The sequence below is a fragment of the Colletotrichum lupini genome, chromosome 6, assembly GCF_023278565.1.
Source record: "Colletotrichum lupini chromosome 6, complete sequence".
NCBI classification, from domain to species: Eukaryota; Fungi; Ascomycota; class Sordariomycetes; order Glomerellales; family Glomerellaceae; genus Colletotrichum; species Colletotrichum lupini.
Window position 1 is genome coordinate 1,537,370 of NC_064679.1, and position 22,264 is coordinate 1,559,633.

A 22,264-nucleotide genomic window follows, 5' to 3' on the forward strand; every position below is an offset into this window, starting at 1 on the left:
ATTGGATATGACCTTACATAGACCTACTCGTTCTTCATCAAGCCACCTACCTACCCTACTTTAGTACTGACCCCGACGCATTCCTGACTAAAGACGCCTTTTTAGCAACTATATGACCTCTTTCTCATGAGGTAGAATACCAAAGCAGGCCTTACGTCTTCCCTCTTCTGTTATTATATAACACCTGCTACATCTAGTTAACCATATTACCAATATAACATATTTTACGTACTTATTAAGTTAGACCAATCACCTCTACCCTTCAACCCCCCTCTCCACAAACCCGCTACATCTAACAGCGCTACACGCAATGATGGCTAATCTTCCTTACCATCAACAGATTGTGCACTTAGCTATCAAGTGTATTTGCAAAGTTCTCATCGGAGAGGCAGTTTTCGGCTCCCGATTTCGATAGTTGACTGCACTGCTATTGCCAATCGAGTTGCCAATGACTGATGACGTTAAAGCGCAACAGGAATGATATGTTGGATGGACTAAACTTCCCAAAGTAGTATACCTTGTAGAGCTCACATGTGTTACTTACTCCCTTTCTAACGCATCTCACAAATGTGTCGTTGTAGGTTTCTCAGGCGACCCGGCACGAGAAACTAACCCAAGGAGATGTGAAAAGCACGGGAATAGGTATTTAACTGATAGAGCTCCGTAAATGGACTTGATTGCTACTTTTATTGGCTAAGGTAGGTTCCTTGGACGCCTGATGACCTTCCTGCAAACTTATCTCAAGGCGACATTCCTGTAAGGGAAGAGAAGAGGATACTCAGGGCTCGGGTTTGGTCGCTGTAGCTCGGCTAAGGTACATACATTCTATCTTTTAAGTATACCCCGGATGGTAGTCGTAAATCTCCCCGGGCATCTGCCCTGGGAGATACTCCAACTGATCCATAATGCTCTTATAATCGCCAACTTTCGAGATGTCATGTGCAGACGCCCTCACCACGTCTGGCGGTGATGCCCGTGCATGCACCAGAACTTTCCGTGTCTCTATGTAAGGTGAACGCTAGTTGAAAGACACACAGGATATCTGTCTATGTTACTGGATACTGGTAAGAGCGGGCATAGTGATGGCAACCACCAGCGCGTATCGTCGAGCAACTGTCTTTCTCTAGCAGAGCGAAGATGTGTAAACTGTAGTTTGTTTTGCGTTATGAGAGCGGCACTTGAGTTGAAAAGAATCACCCTCTACTTTGACTTGCGTTGGCGCATGAGATGGTCCCAGTTGCGAGCCTTAATCCTCCACAGCCCAGAAATCTTTCCGCGAGCCCGAGGGCTCTCAGAAAGGTACTGCATCATAGACGCGGCATACTCAGCCTGCTTCAAGCTCATCTTGGCCACGAATTCCGGATGGGGCTCCAAAGCGTGATGATGACGGACAAGGAGATCCCAATGGCAGTGTTCGCAGAATCGTGCGACCATTTCATCTCGGAATTTGGCCTGGACTGGATGATCGACGTCGAGCGTGTCAAAGGCCCTCGCAAAGGCATCGAAGCAGCGTTCGACTTCTGCGCCGTCCGCCTCTGGGGCCAGGAGGTAGATGTGTGCAGTCAATATATTGAAGCTGAGAACGGACCTTGCACTGCTCAGTAGCTCCTTATTTTGGAGAAAGTCGAGGAGCTGATAAAGCTTGACGAGGCGCGTCCAGTCGGCGACGTGCAGGAAATGGGCAACCGATATGATGCCAAACGTACCCCCGTGCTCGGGTGTCTCGTTGAATTGTCGACGTGCAAAGCCCAGGTACAGGAACATTAGATCAGCGTCAACATCAAGCATGCGGATGGTGGACCTCTTCGATTCTTGGAAATCGTGGCTCAGGCAGGCCCTGAAGAAGTCGGAATGCCTAGTGAGGAGGGATTTCTGGACAACAAAGGACTTGTCGTTGGCACACTCGAGGACAATGCGAACTTGGTCGCCGTCATCCCCGCTACTGCCAGTTGTTAGGGATACTTTTGTCAGAAAGATCGATCAGGGCGCAATACCTAATGGGGAAAAGAACCTCTCTGTCTTGATCCATTGTGGCTTTCCGTGTATCGTGTATTCTGTATTGTTTTGTTTTCAAAGTTGAGAACGGCCCGATTGAGTAACAATACATTTAATATCCCTCAGAGCGGCGGAAAGTAGGAAGAATCTATAAGAGAGAAATGAGTTGATGGAGGATGGCCGCGCATATCCAGTGTATTTCTGCCATCTCCGATCAAAGAAGCTGGAGCGTTCCAAAAAAGAAAGCTACCTTGGGTATTTCCAATAACTGCCTCTGCTACTGGACCTCGATATCGAGACACCATAGTCGTGCTCAAGTGGGGCTGGGCACCCTGATGTCAACTTCTAGGTCTAACGTCGGTGGAAGTACAGCCTGGCGGCGGCAGTCACGCTGACGCACGAGGCAGTATACCCCTTGATGGGTCGGCAGACTTCTCCTTGAGCTCAACGGGTTACATCAGGTGTCGTTTCTATTAAGTGTGTAGTCTCCCTAGGATTCATTCGTTGGCAACTTTTGTTAAACCTGAACTACATGTACTCCCGAACTAGAAGAGTATTTACTCGGCAATACTCTTCCTTACAGATCAAGCCTTCTATCATGCCCCCTCAGCATCATGGAAATATCCACAGATCCCGATATCGAAAAAGGACCACCAAACGATATTGAAAAAAACACATTCATTCTACACTTGCATTGACCATATCCTTAATGCCATTTTCCGAATTCTTGTGTCAGTTATTTCCTGTTGAAGATGGCATACCTTAGTATACTGCTAATCCTCTCATTTAGTCCATTCGCTATCCCAGGATACACCTTTACACTGAACGAAGTTCTGAAATCACCCGAAAATAAGCATGCGTTTTCGATATCATTGTAGGCTGGTGGAATCATGTTTGTGAGTTGGCTTTGAGCCACTGTATAGCTCTTTGATCGCCGCATCTCGAGTTTGAAGGCAACGGTGAACACTAGTTAGGTTGATGGACTGTAAGATGTCGTCCAGTCGGAAGGAATGGAACGCAACGCCGTTTTCGGAGGGTTCAAACTTCATGAGTGGGGATTCGAGGAAATACAGAAGTGATTTCGTCGTCTAGGCATGGTTTGACTAAGTGTAATCAAAGTGATCACGAGTCTCAATCTCCGAGTAACCAGTATCATTCCAACGAATTCCATTGGTGATTAATACCATCATCTTGCCCATCTTTGTCCGCATATTCGCATAGATTTGCTACCTGACAGCAGAGACTCTGTCGATAATCGTACGGAAACGAACAAGGACTCGAGGTTATCGGTGTAGTCTCGATTGAAGACCGAACCGTCTTACCAAGCAGCTGGAGGCCATAAGGCATACCGAGTTTCAAAACGCTTTTGTTGTATTCAGGGGTATCAAATGCACCATATCTACCATCCCAACAATACTCCCCCCTCACTTCGCTCTAACCTTTCTAATGACAACCTTCGCCCCGTCAAGCTCCCACCCAACACCGTGATCCCTCGTCAACGACTCCCATCCCTGGCCCGAACACTTCTCCAACCACTCCCGATCAACGCCCAAATACGTCCTCCCAAAGCACTTCAACACATGTGTCCGCACATCCGCCTCAGCAAACTCGAGCAACTTGGCCCGGTGCCCGTCCACGCTCCCCTGCACCCTCCGAAACGCAACATAATTATCGTGCGCCAGCGCCGCCAGCACCGCATCCACCTTTGCATCGCGCAGCTTATACCTATGCCGAATCGCATACGCCTCAGCCAAATCTGCCCTCCGACACGCCGCGTCGAGGACGAGGTACGACAGCACCTCCTGCAGCTCTACACTGGTGAGGTTGCGCGCCGGGTGGATCGTGCGTAGGACGTGGAGGATGGCCGGGTGGTATGATTCTGGGTGCTTGACGAGGACCGAGAGGCGGATGTTGAAGAGGTATGCCTGGATCGCGAAGTCGTCTACGCGTTTCGAGGCCACGATGCCCTCGCGGAGCTTGCGGAGGGCCATCATCACGTCCGATAGAGCCTTCGTGCTGGAGGGGTCGTCGAGGAGCCTCGGGGAGGCGGCGGGGGAGACGGAGGGGTAGTCTGCGATGTCGAGGGAGGCGAAGCGGCGGAGGAGTTCGTCGCGCTCGCCGGCGTCGGAGCAGAATGTCATGTAACGTTCGACGATTTTTGTGTAGTATTGTTCTTGCGTCTTGAAGGTTAGGAGTCTGGGTGGGCGCATAAGTTAGCATAGGTTCGTGGAGAACGGGGCCGAGAGTTGCAGGCCATACCTTGTGTCACCCTTTGAAGGAAGGCCGTAACTGTCGAGAGGATCCATGTCGACGGGCTTGAGTCTTCCCCACGGCCCTGAATGTGAACGGCCTCCTCTGCCGGGACCAGCAGCAGCACCACCGCCGCCGGCCCCTCTTACTATACCTCCTCCTCTCCCTCCACCTCTTCCGCCGCGAAACCCTCTGTTACCACCTCCTCTCCAATCTCCTCCTCCTCCTGCATAACCTCCCCCTCCTCCTCGACCTCCTCGACCTCCGCTTGTTGACATGGCTGTAGACTGGTGGGCTTTGAAGCTTGGCACGGCGGGATGTAGGGACGGCCTGGCGCAGGAGGCATGTCGTCAAAACAGAGACGGAGACATCCCACCTTCCCCCTTATCTTATCTAATCCCCAAACCGGGGCGCCAAGGCTCGAGCTTGGGGTGCCACTAGAACGTCACTTCCACGAATTGATATGAGGACTCAGAATGCTCTTTCTAATGTGCATATTGTACCTGTTCTGCTACTCCAATGACTTACTCAAACATTCAGCCCGCGAGAAGTCGACTTCATTGCAGCCCAATGGCCTTGAAGTTTGACTCGTTGGAGCTATGTCATCCAACGCTTCCAGCGAGTCCATCACCCGGACCCGATGGCTCTTACCCCACTACCGGTACCTCGTCACCTCGTCTAGGGCCGGGAATGAGAACCGCGGGGAACCTCGGCAGCCCAGGGGTCTTCACCTTGGAGCTCCAATGACACTTCAATCCTTGTAGAGCTGTTTCTCGAATCTCACTCTTGCCTTTTGAATTAATATACTGCGTAGCACCATATCGTCACTTGAGCTTGACAAGCTTCTAAATCACCACATCAATCAATTGAAGACAAGTCAACTACTTTGAGGCCATCGCCAACATGTCGGACCGCGTAGCGCAAATCGCATCTCACCTGAACTACCCCAAGGGTATGCTCGCCGGCCAAGTCGCCATCATCACCGGCAGCGGACAGGGAATCGGCGCCGAAGCAGCGCGGCTGTTTGCCAACGAGGGCGCAAAGGTTGTCGTTTCTGACATTGACGGCAGTATGACTTCCACAATCTCGCTGAGCAATTCCTCATAACTGACAATCTCAAACAGAAAAGGCACAGCAAGTCGCAGACAGCATCACCGTCGCAGGCGGCCAAGCCATCAGCGTGCCCGGCGACATGCTCTCGGCAGACTACATCACCACCCTCGTCGCCAAAGCAGCAGAGTTCGGCGGCGGCAAGATCCACCACATTGTCAACAACGCCGGCTACACCTGGGACGGCGTCATCCACAAGATGACGGACAAGCAGTGGGACACCATCATCGCGCTGCACTCCACGGCCCCGTTCCGCCTCGTCCGCGCCGCGGCGCCCTATTTCCGCGTAAAGGACGGCGAGAACCGCTGCGTCGTCAATATCAGCTCTACCTCGGGCGTCCACGGCAACGCGGGCCAGGCAAACTACGCCATGGCGAAAGCCGGTGTTACGGGCTTGACCAAGACGATTGCCAAGGAGTGGGGCCCTGCGTTTGGTGTGAGGGCGAATACTGTTGCGTTTGGGTTCATCAAGACGCGGTTGACGGATGCCAAGGAGAAGGGTGCGTTTATCACCGGGCCGGATGGTGAGAAGATTGCGCTGGGAATCCCGCAGGCGCAGAAAGCGGCTGGGGCGGCTGAGCAGGATGCGCATGCTGATATTCCGCTGCGGAGGCCTGGCTCGCCTACCGAGGCTGCTTCTGCGGTGCTTGCTGTGGTTAGTCCGCTGTTTAGCTATGTGAGCGGCCAGACGATCATGGTGACTGGTGGCCGGAACATGTAACAAGCTGTGTTCGGAGTGGATGTAGTTAGCGATTGTTGGGCATATGGCGGCCCCCTTCACATGACTGAACAAAATTGTAGATTTCATGCGACTTGTTCATAATTAGGTATCGGTACTTTGGATTCCCGTCGTCCCCCAACGCCCAATTCATGCCAAATGTGTCCAGCAGCAAACAAAAACTCTCGGTATCGTATCACTTCTAATTTTCTCTTCCTTCCCTTTTCCATGTTCATTCTTCCACTTCCACAGAAGACTCCTCCCTTAGACCTTGGCCCACAGCGAAAGCACACCCTTGGCGTACTCGACAATCTCGTCACCACCAAGCTTGCTGTCGCCGTAGACGCGGTCGACAAAGGTAATGGGCACCTCGGCGACAGAGCACCCCATAGCCTTGGCGCGCACCATCATCTCCATCTGGAACGTGTATCCCTTGCTCTCGGTGCTCGAGATGACCTTATCGAGCACGCTCTTCTTGTAGAGGCGGAAGCTGCCCGTCAGATCGCTGACGCCGGGGCGCAGAACGGTGTCGGCGAAGAGGTTGGCGCCGCGGGAGACGAACTTGCGCTTGAGGTCCCAGCCGTAGACGCCGCCGTTGCCGGCGTAGCGAGTGCCGGTAACGATGTCGTAGTTGCCCTCCTTTTGGCGGGCGACCATCTGGGGGATGAACTTGGGGTGGTGTGAGAAGTCGGCGTCCATGATGATGACAAAGTTGCCGGTGACGAACTGCAGGCCGTGGACGTAGGCGGTTCCCAGGCCCAGCTTGCCGGTGCGGGTTTTGAGGATGACGTGCGGGGCGTAGGCTTTGACGAGCTGGTTGGCGACTTCTTGGGTGCCGTCGGGAGAGCCGTCGTCTACGATGATGAGTTCCCATTCGAGCTTGCTGTTGTGAGGCATGTTCGTTAGTAGACTTATTTCCAGGCAAGGTTTTCTATAGAGACGATATAAATCTGGGTTGAAGGGAGGGATCGCACTTACTGCTGGGTGAAGGTGCGGTTCAGCAACCAGGCGACGATGGGCAGGTTGCGACGCTCATTGTAGGTAGGCAGGATGACCGAGTACTTGTTAGTTGCCATTGTTGCGGTCGGAGAAAGGTTTCGGTATTGAAGAAAGGGTGGATATCGAAGAGAATAGAGACACAATAAGTCGAGCTTGGCTTGGCGGAAAGGAGCGTGGTGAAGTTGGCTGCGCGTTTGAAGCTTCACGGCGATGGATGCTGTCTGTCCTTTGGCGGTGGAATGCCATTTGGCACCTTGAGTGGCTGATGACTAAGCTCTATTTAGCCCCTGAAATCTAGGGGGGACCACAGGGCGGGACACTGGAGCACCAGACATCACCACCTGGCACCACTGCACATCAGCTTCGGGTTGCCTTTACACTTCTTCATTGCCAACAAAACTGTCAATTGTTGGACCTACCAAACGAAGCACTCTCAGTAATTAAAATAAAAATAAACCACAAAGATTGATTAAAATCTGGGCGTTTCTCTTTCGCGTTATATCTCGACAGCTTGTCGCCCAAGCTTCTTACCCGAATTGGACTAAAGCTTCAAATCTTGACTACCTTTGCATAGAAGGAACCAACCATGGCATACATACATACCTTCCCTACCAAGGTACCTATGAGGCGGCCATCGATATGAAAGCCGTCCATGATGGAGAAGATGACATTTGAATTTGACTGTTTCCTATCCACTTTGAAAAGTGTCTGTTGCAGCTCCGAGGGAACTATTGGTTTATGCTGCTACTTGGAAGAGCCTCTGAACTTCTTCCATCAGCCAAGGTGAAAGCTGCCTGGATTTGCTGATGAGTGAATACCTTCTTCGCAAGTCGGTATTGCATGGCGGTTAGGAGTGGAGGCTGTTATAGAGGATGGAAGAGACAAGTTGTGCCGATTTGTTGAATTAATCAAAAGCAGGAATCACAAACATCTACAGGCACGAAAATTTTCTTGATAATGCAATGGAAAATGTCTGCAAGACTTCCGTCTACACTTATACATATCCGTACATCTGCCTCAAATGAGTTTCCGGGGTAAAATCATCGATCAGAGATGGCGTGCAGCATGTCCAGAAAGCTCAGACGTGGTTCTTTCCTTGCGAGGTGCTGATTGGCTGACATAATATCGGTTGGCTAAAGGTGGAGATGATGCTCTGCTCTCACGGCCAGCCATTGGTCCTTCCCCGCATCCGCCTTGCTGCACCACCGCGACGCTGCAGTTCTGCCCTGGCAAGCGTCGCCCGCCAGCCAGGAATCGATCGCATCCCATCGGGAATTGTAGAGTGAGGTGAGCTTGCGCTTCCTCTTTACAGTGTGTCTCTGGAGGAAGTACACGGTCTGGCTGGTTTGACTGACCATCCTCCCATTCTTCCCGTTACAAGACGTTGAGACGGACCTGCAATACCGTCTTCTCAACGCCGAAGCGCTCTGTGCCTCTTTCGTGCTTGAAGATGGCATTCAAAGCATCCGAGAAACCACTTATGAGATGCCGTTGAACGGTAGCAATGGCAGCACACATGGAAGACCGTTAAACTCCAGCTGCTCTCATCGGCGTCTGCTCGCCTCAGCAGACTCGACCCAAAACACTCAGCTTGCCAGCTCTACCCATTGACTAAGCCTCTTTTGGATTAACCGGGCCTTAGCTCCCCTTCGCCAGCCCTGTAACATCCCAAGATCGCCAGTTTTGGCCATCGGCGTCCGTGGAGCTCGCAGTCATGTCAGATTGACATGACGGTCCAAGGTTCCTCTCCACCCAATGTGCCGCGAGGGGAACCTTGCTTCTCCCGGCCTTCTCCTTGCAAGCTCACAGCTTCACTCTCGTCGCTCGAGGTCCGCTCCCTGTTGTTCAATAGGTAGAGGTAGAGGTAGAGCTAAGGGTCAGCACAGCGCACGCACACTCTCACACTCACACACTTTCCCTCTCGCAGCACGGAAGCTGTGAGCGCAATGGCTGAGGCAATAGCAATGGCGTGTTCCGAGCCCGCCCTTTCCGTTGCTGATTCGTCCCGTCCCCCGTGGAACCAGAAGCGTTCCCTCCCCCCCCCAGTGTCTCCTGCCTCCCAACCCCATGTTTCTTCTGTGCGATGACTTGCTGTGTGGTTGCAGCAAGGCCCAGCCGGTGAGGAGCAGGAGCTCTGCCGAGTCCCATGCTCCGACGCCAACCTCACCTCTTCTCTTCTTCCCTCTCTTCCTTTCGTCTTTCCTCCTGCCACAAACTTCACCCTCTATTCTTCAGCTTTCTCATCTCCAATCGGCATCACCACAGCCATTTCCATCATCTACTACTCTCATAAATTCTCGAAATCGGCCATTGAGCCCTTTCCCACCACCGACTGCCACATCTCTGATTGCGCACTGTGCGCCCACCGGATACCCGTTACGTCATCGCAATGGACCCCAATCCCGTTCCTGGAGCTGTCCCAGCCGTAGCTGGCATCGACAAAGGTGAGCAAGAGATGTCGTGAAGTTCCAGCGGTGTCGCGTTGCCTCTGTACAGCGGTGCTGATGTATGCGCCCTGTGTCGGCTCATCATCTCTCGGTGTACCGGCGCATCGCATCTTCCCCCTCGCCGCGCCTATACTCACGCTCGGACCTTCTTGCGCTGACATTCTTCCCCTTGTACAGCTCCCGAGACTGTTGCAACCACCACCGCCATCACCGCCGCAGATGAGAAACCCACAGAGACTGTAGCTTCGGAGACGAAGCCAGTCGAAGAGAAGAAGGCCGAGGTCGCACCAGTCGCAGAGATAGTAGCTAGTGAGCCTACCGAGCCCGCCAAACTTGCGGACCCTCCTGCACTGGCCCCACCAGCCGATGCGCCAGCTGCACCAGCTGCGGCTGAAGCTACCGCCGATGCGCCCAAGCCGGCTGCCGTCGAGGAGAATCCCGACAAAGACGGCCCCGTTGCGACGACTGGAACCGAGGAGGCCAAGGTCATCCCCGCTGAACAGCCTGCGGAGAAGACGACTGCAACCTCTGCACCCGTCGCCGAGCCCGTCAAGGAATCCGTCGAAGAGCCTATCCCGCAACAGATACTCAAGGCACCCGCGGTTGAGGAAGAGGCAGTCAAGGAACCAATCATTGAGAAGCCCGAAGCCGCCAATGGTGCTGCCACCAAGGATGTCGAGATGACCGGTGCCCTTAACGACGCCGAGCCCACCGGTGCTGGAGAGCGCGAGGCCGCGCCGCAGGCCAAGACGAGCAACAAGCGCAAGGCGGACGAGCTAACCGAGACCAATGGTACCAACGGCACCAACGGTACTAACGGTGTCGAATCTGTCGAGGCTGCTCCGGAGGAAAAGCCCGCAGAGAAGAAGGCCAAGAGAGGCCCTGGACGACCCCCTTCAAATGGCGCTGCAAAGCCAGTCAAGGAGAGTCCCAAGAAGGAGAAGGAATCTTTTGGCCACAAGGTCGCCAGCAAGGTCAAAAAGGTTCTGCACTCCCCCGGTCGAACTGAGCGCAAGACTCGCTCTCAAGGACCCGTCTAAACCAGGCCACGCAGTGAGCCGGATGCTTCTGAGGCACGTATCCGTATCGCCTCGGATTTCCTTGGATGTCAAAGAGTCCCACAGACTACTCTAGCAACAACGAGACCATGATGGTCGAGGCTTGGGTTTGGACCAGCCGGGCGGGCGTCTCTCTTTTCACCCCGCGGATTTATGATGGGTAGGCAAAAAGGAGGCGCGGGTTTTTGTTTCTGCTTTTTTACCTTGTTGTCATTGTAGCTCAGGTCGTCGTCGTATCGAGACTGAGTAGTAGGAAACTAGGATACTGTATATACTAGGACGCTTGCACATTCAGTCTACCAGTCTCGTCGTGGTCTTTCTTATGCAACGGGTGATGGCAGAGCAAGGTCGATGGACGATTTGACTCAGAAACACGGGCAGTCGAGAATTGTGAGGCAATCATGGCATTTGCCGAGAACTTTTGTTTACTTGCTTCCGTGTCCTCGCTCTGATGGTCGTCAAGAACAACAAGTGACAATCAACAGGTCAACAGCAGACATGTGAGACCAAGTGACGAGGGTGCAATGCCGAGTCGGAAGTCTGACTATTTCAATAGTGAGCGAGCCCATTGAACCCCCACTTGTCGATTAGACCATGCCTTGAGGCTCAGAGGCGAAGGCAAGAATTTACCCGATGGCTGGGTAGGAGCCTTGAATCAAGATATCATGGATTCTGATAACTCGATGGTTTGACTTGACACTTGAACGTCGATGGTGCAAGGTGACGGGGCCTCGAATGATGTATCAACCCTTTCTAAACGCCCTTGTGAGTTTCATGGATAAGCTGATATGATGGTCGCTGCGTTCTCAACGCGTATCTCTAGCTTAGGGGGAAGCCGTGATATCTACAAAAAATACCTCACGCACCCACGCATAGGCACCCTAGGGTTAGGTATTGTACATCTCGATCGCCTACATATCGGACTGCTAGCAGCGGTGCTCCGAGTCGGAAGCAACTCGTGGAACTTGCGCCAACGTCTTTGGATACTCAAACGCTGTCCGAGTCACAGATACGGAATAGCTTCTGATCATCTGTTTGACTGAATCAATGGAGCAATGAGGTGGGATGACGTCTACAGGATACGCGGGGGTTCGACTCGGGGCGAGAAAAGGCTCCTTTCGAAGCGGTCCAGACCGTGACGGGAGCAGTGGGTTTCTCCACCCACCGCGTCACCCCGAAAGTCAAGGGTTTGTCGATCGATTCGTTGTCGACTTACGTGGGTGCGGGTTTAGGGGGGGGCTGCAAGCACATGCGATGTGTCTTTTCTCTTTTTTTTTTTTTTTTTTTTTTTTTTTGGTCTGTTGCCGTCTGGCTTGGATCACCTTCTGTCCGCGTACTTTCAGCCCTTTCGAGGGTTCACATCACTCAGGAACAGGCTGTGCCGGAATGAAGGATGTTTAAGAATCTTCGGGAGATGGGGAATGGGGACTGGGCGTACTTGGCGTGTCTCTCTTACAAGCCGAGGATGGAGGGACGCGAGTGTCTGGTTATGAGTGACGACAAACGTCTTTCTTACGCAGTCAGAAGAAAAGAGATGAATTGGGAGAAACATCACGTCCATCTGGGTACAACAAGACAGGGGACCAACACCGTGAGGAATGTGCGCCTTCAGCCTCAGACCCAGGCGTGCGTGCGAGTGCGTGTGTGCGTATGTTTACTTGCGGTAGTCCGAATTTGGGGAAACGAGTAAACAATGAGGGAGCATGGACACGGACGCTAAGCGGTTTCGAGGAAAACGCCAGAGATGGCGGTGGCGTTGTGCTGTGTTTTGGTACCTGACTCTGCGCCTTTGTCGTGCGTACCTTGGGTATGGAAAGTGTGAGGCGGACGGTGAGGTCTCTCAACATGTTTTACAATTCAAACGGTACGGCGTCGTGGCGGCGGTGGGAAAGCGCACGGAAAAGGTTGCAAATGGGATAGGTAGAGGCCGCCGTCGCTTTGGGGGGGCGATGAAGCTCTGTGACGTAGGGGATCGATCTGGGTCTTACGGAGTACTGCGTAGGTAGGTAGGGTCTTGTGCAACAACAAAAAAAAAAAACGGGCCGGTTGGGAACGACGTAGATGGGATCTGGGCTTCTTCCGTTTTCGTGAGCGGGCAGAGGGACGGTGGCTTAAGGTAGCTTAGCTTCCTTTTGCATTTGTTCTGGAAAAGGCGGCGGGAGTCGCGGGAGGGGAACATCGGTGGTCTTGGCGATGGAGGGGGATTGGGGTGGACGGCTTACCTCATTTCAGCTTGACTGTCAAGCCTCGACGGAGTTTGGTTCGTCTGTGAGGTTGAGAGTCTTCAGTTAGAGACTCGCGATGGTACGAGATAAGGTGTCATCCTGTTCAGGAACAGAAGACCCAGATGTTGTGAAAGGTGTGTGTGGATTAGACTGATAGGGTGAAAGGGTTGAAGCAGAAAGAATAAGGAATGCTTATTTCTCATGTCATGCATCATCCCCCGAGGAGCAGGGTGGCTGAGCAGCATGTAAAGAAATGCTCCGATTGAGGGAGTTCCTCTCGCTATTCTAGAGTCTATCCATCTATGATAGCAATCCCTCCGTGGTGGTGCATGGTGTATGCTCCTCGCTTACCTTGCTCACCGGTCGATTCCTTGACGCTTAATCACCGCGCCTATTGAAGTAGTAATATGACAGCGAATTCAATCTTCTTCATCAGATGTTCAGAACCCCCATCTTCTGTCCCGTCTCTCCACAAATGACCAAACCTCCCCAACTTCCCAGAGCCCCCCAAAAGGACCTCCCCTCAATGCACAGCCCTGTCGGCGAGTCGCTGCCGGGGTCTTGCCTGTCATGTGAACCCTCTTTACTGCGTAGTCTACTCCGTAAGGACCACTATAAACTTGTACGCAGCAAGAGGTTGGAAACGACTTCCCTTTCGGCATTGGGTCCTGCGGGGACACTTTGTTCCCCCTTTTTCACTTAACCTGACACGGGGGGCGCAAGGTGTATCCGTACGCTCGAGCACGGGATAGTAATCCGTGCCGTTGTCTGTAAAGATGAGGGTTATTGTGAGAAGAAGAAAAAAAAAATTCATCAAGAGGAATCATGATGCTGGAAACGGAGGAAGAAACGGAACGAATTTGGCACAGTGCAGTAAACGTCTAGAACTCTTTCGGGATAAACTGCGGCATCAAACTTTTCTCCCATGTGGAATGATGGCATTTCTCGCCTCTAGCGCGGGACCAGAGGAGGCTTGCTGCACATCTCGGATGCCACACGCGAGCAAAGACCCTTTTTCCTCGATATGTATTTGCATTCTTCCAGGTACAGATCTTCCGGTCCTCCGTACTGCTTGAGCATTTCGGCCGTGTACAGGACGCCGATGGGAACAGGAGCCCTCAATCGGCCGGATACGTGATATCCCGACCTGCATAAGATGAAGAATGGTATCCGTATGAAAGGTATGAAAGGACTTTGTTGAATGGGCCTCGTATTCATCGACCACCAACCCATCCCCTTCTTGCCGCGAAGAGCCTAGCATTCCTTGGGGATCGTCTGCCACTACACAGAAAGGGTGCAGGGCCACAGGGCGTGTGATGTGGGTGAGTGGGACACACATTCGAGGTGTCAAAAATAGCCACAGCCACAGCGAGCGGCGGCCCTGCCGATGCGCTACAGCGCTACTACGCGGTATGCAAAGCGTTCCCGTGCTTCTGGCTGGGGGGGGGGGGGGTCCATGCTGCTCTGGGCTCTTCCATTGAAGCCAAGCGGCGGCACGGCATCTCGCTGGTGCTGTGGACGGAGTACTTTGTACAGTAGTGGTGGGTGTCCCGAGCTCTGACAGAGGGAGAGAATTTTGGATGGCAGTTTTTAGGGTATTCTGCCCAATGAGGTCGTCCGATGCTCCGTCTTCTATGCGATTCCGTCCACGAGACTGAGGAACAACACCTGGCTGGAGGTGCTGGTTTGTGTACGTACCGAGGCTGGATACCCTACTACGTACCTCATGTTCTTCCAACTGGGCGTTGCATGTTCCTGCAGATGCTGACATGTAAAGACATGCATTGTACATGGAAAACTGCCATCGTGAGATGTATTCTAGAATACGAAAATCCAACATTCAATAGTAGACTTACTTAACAACCCCAGAATCCCATCCAACGTGAGGTGAGTAGATAGGAAGCAAATAGCCACGATGTCAAGTGGAAGAGTGAATGACTTGAGCAGCAGGTACACAAAAGGATACGTACCGCATCCCTCAACCTGGTAGTGGTGGGTCGGGTCAAGTGGATCCCAAGCCTCGAGACCCTATTAGCGCAAGAATTGCAAGGACCTGAGGCGAACCAATCCCCTTGGCCGTGTTTTTTTACGTATGCATTTTTTATGATGTTTTTTTAATGCTGTTTTTTTCTTCTTTCTTTCCAAGGTACGGAGTAAGGTGCCGCAGCTACCTATCCGTACCTAGTAACCCTGCGCAGTATGTATGTATGTGAATGAGTTTTTCCTGGGCTGCCAACCGCACTCCTCCAGCGATGGACCCGGATATCGGCGCACCCACCGACTGGGATGTTCCAGGAGTGACATACGCAATCCTCCAGGCTCAACAAGCTTCCTCTCCAGTGGTCTTTCCTTCTCACTGTTCTCCTCCACGCCTCTCCACCTTTCCCATCCCTCCTTCATCCCATCCGTCCCCTACTCCTACCGTAAGGTACATAGCAGTCCTTCACTGTCTCTTCACCATCCCTCCGTGTCGTGCCGTAACCTAAACTTCGTCCTACATACGCTCGCTTCAAGGCCGACTTCCCCTCGCTTTTCCCAACTCTTCCCTCCTCCTCCTCCCCCCAATCCCGCGATCCCGCCGACCCTCCGCCAGTCGTTCCATTCTCCCCATCGTCTCCCTCTCTTCGCGCCGCTTCGACGACATCTGTGGCTCCACTAATTGTCCCAATCGAACCCTCCCGTTGCTCGCGTGCCTGGGAACCAGCTGCTCCTTTCCAAGGGCCCTTTTGACGATCTCTTCTCTCCCCGACTCTCGCTGCAGCAAACCACGTCATCCATCTGATTTCAGGCCTCTTTGCTCACTTCCCAGCGGTCTTTGTGCGCCCGGTAACATTACACGGCGACCCAACCCGAAAACAATTCTTTGCGACGAACAACCAGTAGAAGCCCCCGTTGAACAAGCTCCTGTGCCATCGTCCTGAATCCCAATCACCCACCCGACTAGCCGACCGAGTTTCTCCCTCGACCACCATTTTTCGAAGATTTGGTGCAAAGATAACATCAACAACCAGATCTCTCGCTGCCCTCTTCCTCGCCGAGGCCAACTAGAGACGCGACTCGCCCCCCTCGCCCCAAGGGGCCTCAACCTTCAAGATGAGCACCGACGCCGGAAAAGAGCTGTTGGACTTGCTGAAGAACCCCTTCAGTTCTCAGGTCTGTAAACCCTCCATCACTACTGAGCTTTTGACAATTCGTGCTGGATGCTGACTGCCATATAGCTCGCCAAGAACTCAGTCTGGGCTGCTCTGGGCACCTCACTCGGTGTCACTGTCGGTATCGCCGTCACCTTCTCCTTTCTTCGACCGTACAATCAGTCCGTTTATGCGCCCAAGTTGAAGCATGCCGACGAGAAACATGCTCCGCCGCCCATCGGCAAGAAGATCTGGTCCTGGATCCCGCCGCTATGGAATACGACCGAGGATGAGCTGGTGCACCACGTCGGCATGGACGCAACCGTATTCCTCCGCTTCGTTCGCATGTGCTTATACATCTTCGCGACCATCTCTGTGTTTGGCCTTGGAATCCTCATTCCCACCTACCTCAGCACTGCAGAGAGCAGTTCGACCAAGGATAGATCCTGGATCGACTTGATTACTCCCATTGCAGTATGGGGCAATGCGTACTGGGCACAAGTCGCAGTTGCGTATATCATCACCTTTGTTGTTATGGGCTTCTTGTGGTGGAACTACCGCAAGGTCTTGCGCCTCCGACGCAAGTATTTCGAGAGCGAGGAGTACCAAAACAGTTTGCACGCCCGGACCCTCATGGTAAGATTGATTTTCGGATGACGTACCACTGGGAGCTTCAAACTGACCCCAGCAGATGTACGATATTCCCAAAGCCAAATGCTCCGACGAAGGCATCGCGACCATCATCGACGAAGTTGTGCCGGCCTCATCCTTCTCTCGCACCGCCATCGCCCGTAACGTCAGGGAACTCCCCAAGCTGATTGAGCAACATGACCATACCGTTCGCAAGTTGGAGGTGGTACTGGCAAAGTATATGAAGAAACCCGACCAACTCCCGGCTGCCAGACCGATGTGCAAGCCCTCCAAGAAGGACCCGTCTTTCGCGACGTATCCCAAGGGACAGAAGGTCGACGCTATCGAATACCTGACACAGCGCATCAAGGAGCTCGAACTGTTGATCAAGGAGGTTCGACAGAGTGTCGACAAGCGAAGCACCATGCCCTATGGCTTTGCCAGTTACGCAGATATTGCAGAGGCGCACAACATTGCCTACGCCAGCCGCAAGAAGCACCCGCACGGCGCAACAATCACCATGGCCCCGCGCCCGAACGATATTCTGTGGGATAACCTGGTCCTGACGCCCTCGATTCGTCGCACAAAGCGTATTGTGAACAACCTCTGGATCGCGTTGCTTACCATTGTCTGGATCGCTCCCAACGCCATGATCGCCATCTTCCTCATCGACCTCAACAACCTCGGCAAGGTCTGGCCCGCCTTCCAGACGGAACTTCAAACCAATCCCGAATGGTGGTCCATTGTCCAAGGTATCGCATCTCCTGGTTTGATGTCGCTGGTCTACCTCGTCCTGCCCATGATCTTCCGTCGACTCTCGATGAAAGCTGGAGATCAGACCAAGACGGGTCGTGAGAGGCACGTTTTGGCCAAGTTGTACGCTTTCTTCGTGTTCAACAACTTGATCGTGTTCTCGCTCTTCAGCACCGTTTGGTCGCTTGTGTCGGCTATTGTGAGCGAGACTAGCGAAAAGAGCGTCGATGCCTGGCAGGCCATTATCGATCAAAACTTGGCAACCACCATCTTCACGGCGCTTTGCTCAGTCAGTCCCTTCTGGGTCACTTGGCTCCTCCAGCGCAACCTTGGTGCTGCCATCGATCTCGCCCAGCTTTGGAAACTCATCTACAGCTTCTTCGTGCGCAAATTCTCGAGCCCGACGCCCAGAGAGCTCATTGAGCTTACGGCACCTCCCACCTTTGAGTACGCCTCTTACTACAACTACTTCCTCTACTACGCGACAGTTGCACTGGGTTTCTCTGGCATCCAGCCCTTGGTTCTTCCTGCCGCCGCGTTGTACTACGGAATCGACTACTGGCTCAAGAAGTACCTCTTGCTCTACATCTTCGTCACCAAGACTGAGTCCGGAGGCATGTTCTGGCGCGTGCTCTTCAATCGCATGCTCTTTGCCGTCTTCCTATCCAACTGCGTCTTCTTCCTCAGCTCATGGGCGCGAGCCGACTGGGCCTACCATAGCCAGGCCTTCGCCATTATCCCTCTGCCCATTTGCTTGATCATCTTTAAGGTCGTCTGCTCCCGATTGTACGACGACAAGATCCATTACCTCTCGACCACCAACGTTGCCAAGCACCCCGAGGCTGGCGTGATGAAGGAAACTCGCCTTCGCAGTGAGCGCTTGGCTTCGCGTTTCGGCCACCCGGCCTTGTACAAGCCTCTCATCACTCCGATGGTGCATCAAAAGGCCCAACCTTACTTGCATGTCGTGTACAAGGGTCGCCTTTCGGACGGAAGAGATGTCAACACTGTTGACATGATGAGTGTTTCTGGATACTCGGATGTGTATGCGTTGGATCCCATGAAGTCTGGCAAGCCTGGCAAGTCAGCCGGTATTCCCGGTTTCGAGTTCGTTTCCGAGTCCAACCTGGATTTCGAATTCTACAAGAACAGAGCGGAATTCGCAGAGGAGCATGGCCAAGGCGACATCTTTGGAAGGGATCCTGACATCATGCGCCCCGGCACCCCTGGATCAATGTCCGATTTCGGCTCTCGCCCCGGAACGCCCACGAATGCTGCTTTGCAGGGCGGCATGACAGGTCAGCGCCGCGACATGTCCGGTTCTAGGCCTACTCCGCCTGCCGGGTACATGTCGCCAACTGGAAGCGGCCGTCAGTCCCCTACCATGGGACCGCCCCAAGCTGGCTTCGCTCAGCAAGCGACCATGGGCGAGCGGTCCCGTAGCCCCCTGTACACCATCAACAGCAACGGCAGTGACACGGCGCTCGTGAGAAATGCCGCGGGCATGCCAATGAGCGCACCCACGGGTGGACCGAGTGTCGGCGCCCTGGGCGGCGGACCGAGGGGATATAGTGGACTTCCTCAGGCTGACGCCGAGACGCCCGACCCGGACCCGACCCAATACGACTACTTCCGTGGGTCAGCAAGGCGGCGCCAAAACGACCAATGGTAGTTGATTGAGAAGGTGTCATGATTGGTTTTCAACTTTTTTTTTGTGTTGTGAGCAATGGTAGAGCGAAGGGTTGCCTCGCGGTCCGGGATCTGGTCTCCATGTGATGGCATTGCATTCTCGGCGTTGATTTGAGAGAGGGGGGGAGCCCGAAGAGAGGTTCTTCCATGGGTGGACTGCGGGCTGTGAGCAACAGGATCCCCCATCATCTCGACCGGGCCCTGTTTGTACTTTTTTCCTCATTCATCAAAATGGTAATGATCAAAGAGACGAGACATAGACTGAAGATTTGCGTGGGACGATGGTACATAACGGTGCTCTCCCTCGAGCAATTGTTTCCCCTGGCGCGAAGCTGGTAGGAAACAGATTATAGATTTAATGAGTAACCCTTCCGCATTTCTTGTTCATGACTTGTTTGGTTCCCATTGATTTAGATGTGACTCCCTAGTTAGATACTTGTTGATCCTTTCATATGTCGCCGGGCAGTGTAGCCGTACCACATATTGATCCTAACACCTTTCATTTCTATTATCATTACTTTGGTTTTCTGTCCGAGGATACTTCATCTCGACGGTATAATCGTCTAGGAGAAACTAGCTTCTCTCGTAATCTCATCAACGTTACCCCAATTACCAATTTCTCACAAGCGCTCGCCCTCGGCGAGCTTTCTCGTCCACACCTCCAAATCACCAGCTAACCCCTCAACGACCTCCGGGCTGGTAACGGCCTCGTTCCACGTCACCGTGATGGTCGTCTCGCCGCCGGCGATGCCGGCTACGTTGACGCAGAAGGCTTGGGCGACGGTGCCGGCCGATTGGGAGAAGACGGCGCGGGTTAATTTCCACCCGTCTTCGCCCTCAGCCTCGGCCTGACCGTCGCTGCTTCTGCTGCCCTCGATGGCGCCCAGGTTACTCACCTCCCAACTGTTCCCCCTCGGCTTGCCGTCTTTTTTTCGGAAGAAGTCGTGGAAGTCGCTTACGTAGCGGAGCATTGCTGTGATGTCGTCGTTGGGCAGGCTCGTTAGGCGCGTTTGGAGGTCGGTTTTGATGGAGGATGCGACGGTCCAGATTGCGGTTTCGAGGGTTGGATCCGAGGAGGAGGAAGAGTCGCGGAGGGCGGCGGTGAGAGACTCTGAGATGGGATGGCTCGTCGAGGTTACCAGGACGCACATTTTGTTATCGGTGTCGAGAGTTGGGTCTTGCGCGAAGCGGCGCATGCTGATGGCGGACGACGGTTCAAAGGACGGTGCTGTCTCTGAGGGGAGATGTCGCGCGAGGGAGGCTGCGACGAGGGCGTGGATGAGGGGCGTCAGAGTCAGGCCTTGCGCGCGGCATGCTGCGAGGAGGTTGGAGACTGCGGGGGCGGGGACGGCGACGATGCGGACGTTTGTGTGGAAGGGCGTGTCGAGGCGTATGGCTTCGCCCGTCCAGGGCGTCGCGGCCGGCTTCGGTTTGAGCCAGGCGGGGCCGAAGGCGGACCATAGTTCGCGGAGGAAGTAGGGCCAGGAGATGCGGCCGTTGACGAGGTTTTCTTGGGGGAGGGGGAGCGTCGGAGGGGTTGGGAGGGTGAGGATGTTGTTGGGCTGGAGGTGGTGGGTGGTGGAGGGGGAGGGGTTGTTTAGGGCGTTGAGGAGGCGTCTGTGGAAGATTGAGCCGCTTGTGCCGTCGCTTATTGCGTGGTGGAAGAAGTAGAGTACTTCGATCTCTGGTGGTGGTTCACAGCCTTGTGAGGGCTGGGTTGGGATGATGGAGATCTTCCATGGTGGACGTTGGGTTAGCTCGGGCCAGAGCTGGTCGTGTTGGTGGGAGAGGTGTTTGCAGAGGGTCGCGTCCGGGCCGCTGGCACCGGTGTTGAAATCGGGGCCGGAGCCGGAGCCGGGGTGGGACGGAGGGAACCACTGAATATGGTTTGACAAGTTGATTTGTGGCACGCGCACGAACGAGGACGTCTGTCTGTCTTCGTCGGCGATGCCGACCTGCATGAAGGGTTGCTCTGCGATGACCTGTGCGACGGCGTCTTGGAGAAGTTGCTTGGCTTGGGAGAGGGTTGAGATGCCCTGTGGGAGCGCGTAGCGGCCGGTGTCGGCGACGCAGCGGTAGAGGCCAAGGGAGTGGCGGGCTGTTGAGTACGTTTCCCTGTGTTCATGTCAGTTTGGTTCGTGCGAGGGTGGTATCAGGAAAGTGAGTTTGAATGTATCATACATGTTGCCGCATGGCCGGATTACTTCTGTTTGTGGGGTCATGACTTGCTCCTTAGTTGGAGCTGGTGTATGGATGGCAGACGATGATTCTCGTCAATGGGACTAAGAAGTTTCTAAGCAGATTAGTCGTGAGTCGTGACTGCTAATGATGAACCAATACTTTGTGAGGTATGCTTATGCCGTTCATTCGTGATGTACTCCGTAATGACTGCTCGGATGAGCTGGAGCCTGGAGATGACGGGGTATACTGGATTCCTCCGCTTTGTTGCGTCGAGTACCTGGTCCCTGCAGGCGTTCCTGAGCACCCAGGGGTTCTCATCCTGAAGGGGCATAGCTCCCCGAGTTGCCCATTCATTGAATGGGCCATTGGACAGGGGGTGGGCAGGACGAGTCGTACCGGTATAATGTTCGCTTAGGATATGAAAGTTGAATGAGCTGTGGGGGCCTTCGGATAGTGAACACGACATCAAAGAAGATTAGCCAGGCACGCCAGACATGTGAACAAAGGTCGTTTGTTATTCTGGGAAACAAGACCCAGAAACGTGGTTACGGGATACCGTTACACGTCTTTGAGAGCCGCGTGACGGCGCGCCGTTTCCAGAACGGGGATCGGCCATTCAGGGTCCAGACCGGCGCAATTTTGGAGCTTGGACCATTTTGGACCGGATGGTCCCGATTAGTCATTTCCTATCTGTTTTTCCGCCCCGAGATTAGGAGGGGCAGTGTGGGGGTTGATCCAAATGGGAAAGAAGCACCAGGGGTGGCCCCCGGTCAATTTCCCTAGGAAGACGCGGTTCACCACTTGCTCGCTCGCCGACCCAAAATATTGTCTTTCCCCATTGCGCGACCACCTTTCCCCTGATGACAATGCGAATAAACGCGGCTAGGTTGACCATCTCGGCCTCATAGCTCTGAAAAGCTCGTGTCGCTGTTTCTACTGCGTTCTCGTACTGTTATGACGCGACCAGTCGCCAAATCGCATCGCAAGAAAATGCAGCTGCGCGCAGCTTGACAACATACCATCACCACTACACTGTCGCCACCACTACCTACGAACGTGGCCACAACCCCAAAACGCC

General features: G+C 53.7%; 9 protein-coding genes across 9 annotated transcripts; 4 read left to right on the forward strand and 5 right to left on the reverse strand.

Annotated features, from left to right (window-relative positions):
* Nucleotides 1-1,200: 1,200 nt before the first annotated feature.
* On the reverse strand, nt 1,201-2,029 carry CLUP02_11949 (uncharacterized protein; the record flags this gene model as incomplete). The annotated part of the gene is made up of 2 exons (XM_049290914.1): nt 1,201-1,939; nt 1,995-2,029. 2 exons carry the CDS (start codon nt 2,027-2,029, stop codon nt 1,201-1,203), a joined length of 774 nt encoding a protein of 257 aa, XP_049148059.1.
* A 142-nt stretch (nt 2,030-2,171) lies between these two features.
* CLUP02_11950 (uncharacterized protein) lies at nt 2,172-2,873 on the forward strand (the record flags this gene model as incomplete). The annotated part of the gene is made up of 4 exons (XM_049290915.1): nt 2,172-2,312; nt 2,363-2,417; nt 2,579-2,726; nt 2,786-2,873. The coding sequence occupies 4 exons, from the start codon at nt 2,172-2,174 to the stop codon at nt 2,871-2,873; spliced, it is 432 nt and encodes a 143-aa protein (XP_049148060.1).
* A 546-nt stretch (nt 2,874-3,419) lies between these two features.
* On the reverse strand, nt 3,420-4,523 carry CLUP02_11951 (uncharacterized protein; the record flags this gene model as incomplete). The annotated part of the gene is made up of 2 exons (XM_049290916.1): nt 3,420-4,191; nt 4,255-4,523. 2 exons carry the CDS (start codon nt 4,521-4,523, stop codon nt 3,420-3,422), a joined length of 1,041 nt encoding a protein of 346 aa, XP_049148061.1.
* Nucleotides 4,524-4,721: 198 nt separating this feature from the next.
* Nucleotides 4,722-6,076, forward strand: CLUP02_11952 (short-chain dehydrogenase; the record flags this gene model as incomplete). The annotated part of the gene is made up of 4 exons (XM_049290917.1): nt 4,722-4,795; nt 4,865-5,005; nt 5,118-5,314; nt 5,370-6,076. 4 exons carry the CDS (start codon nt 4,722-4,724, stop codon nt 6,074-6,076), a joined length of 1,119 nt encoding a protein of 372 aa, XP_049148062.1.
* A 261-nt stretch (nt 6,077-6,337) lies between these two features.
* On the reverse strand, nt 6,338-7,149 carry CLUP02_11953 (dolichol-phosphate mannosyltransferase; the record flags this gene model as incomplete). The annotated part of the gene is made up of 2 exons (XM_049290918.1): nt 6,338-6,956; nt 7,052-7,149. 2 exons carry the CDS (start codon nt 7,147-7,149, stop codon nt 6,338-6,340), a joined length of 717 nt encoding a protein of 238 aa, XP_049148063.1.
* Nucleotides 7,150-9,461: 2,312 nt separating this feature from the next.
* CLUP02_11954 (uncharacterized protein) lies at nt 9,462-10,559 on the forward strand (the record flags this gene model as incomplete). Its single annotated transcript, XM_049290919.1, has 2 exons — nt 9,462-9,516; nt 9,697-10,559. 2 exons carry the CDS (start codon nt 9,462-9,464, stop codon nt 10,557-10,559), a joined length of 918 nt encoding a protein of 305 aa, XP_049148064.1.
* A 3,153-nt stretch (nt 10,560-13,712) lies between these two features.
* Nucleotides 13,713-14,594, reverse strand: CLUP02_11955 (uncharacterized protein; the record flags this gene model as incomplete). Its single annotated transcript, XM_049290920.1, has 2 exons — nt 13,713-14,474; nt 14,526-14,594. The coding sequence occupies 2 exons, from the start codon at nt 14,592-14,594 to the stop codon at nt 13,713-13,715; spliced, it is 831 nt and encodes a 276-aa protein (XP_049148065.1).
* A 421-nt stretch (nt 14,595-15,015) lies between these two features.
* CLUP02_11956 (uncharacterized protein) lies at nt 15,016-19,344 on the forward strand (the record flags this gene model as incomplete). The annotated part of the gene is made up of 10 exons (XM_049290921.1): nt 15,016-15,225; nt 15,317-15,463; nt 15,522-15,571; nt 15,612-15,708; nt 15,747-15,788; nt 15,851-15,955; nt 16,021-16,569; nt 16,625-18,954; nt 19,050-19,088; nt 19,182-19,344. The coding sequence occupies 10 exons, from the start codon at nt 15,016-15,018 to the stop codon at nt 19,342-19,344; spliced, it is 3,732 nt and encodes a 1,243-aa protein (XP_049148066.1).
* A 281-nt stretch (nt 19,345-19,625) lies between these two features.
* CLUP02_11957 (uncharacterized protein) lies at nt 19,626-21,517 on the reverse strand (the record flags this gene model as incomplete). Its single annotated transcript, XM_049290922.1, has 3 exons — nt 19,626-21,120; nt 21,187-21,247; nt 21,340-21,517. The coding sequence occupies 3 exons, from the start codon at nt 21,515-21,517 to the stop codon at nt 19,626-19,628; spliced, it is 1,734 nt and encodes a 577-aa protein (XP_049148067.1).
* Nucleotides 21,518-22,264: the final 747 nt, after the last annotated feature.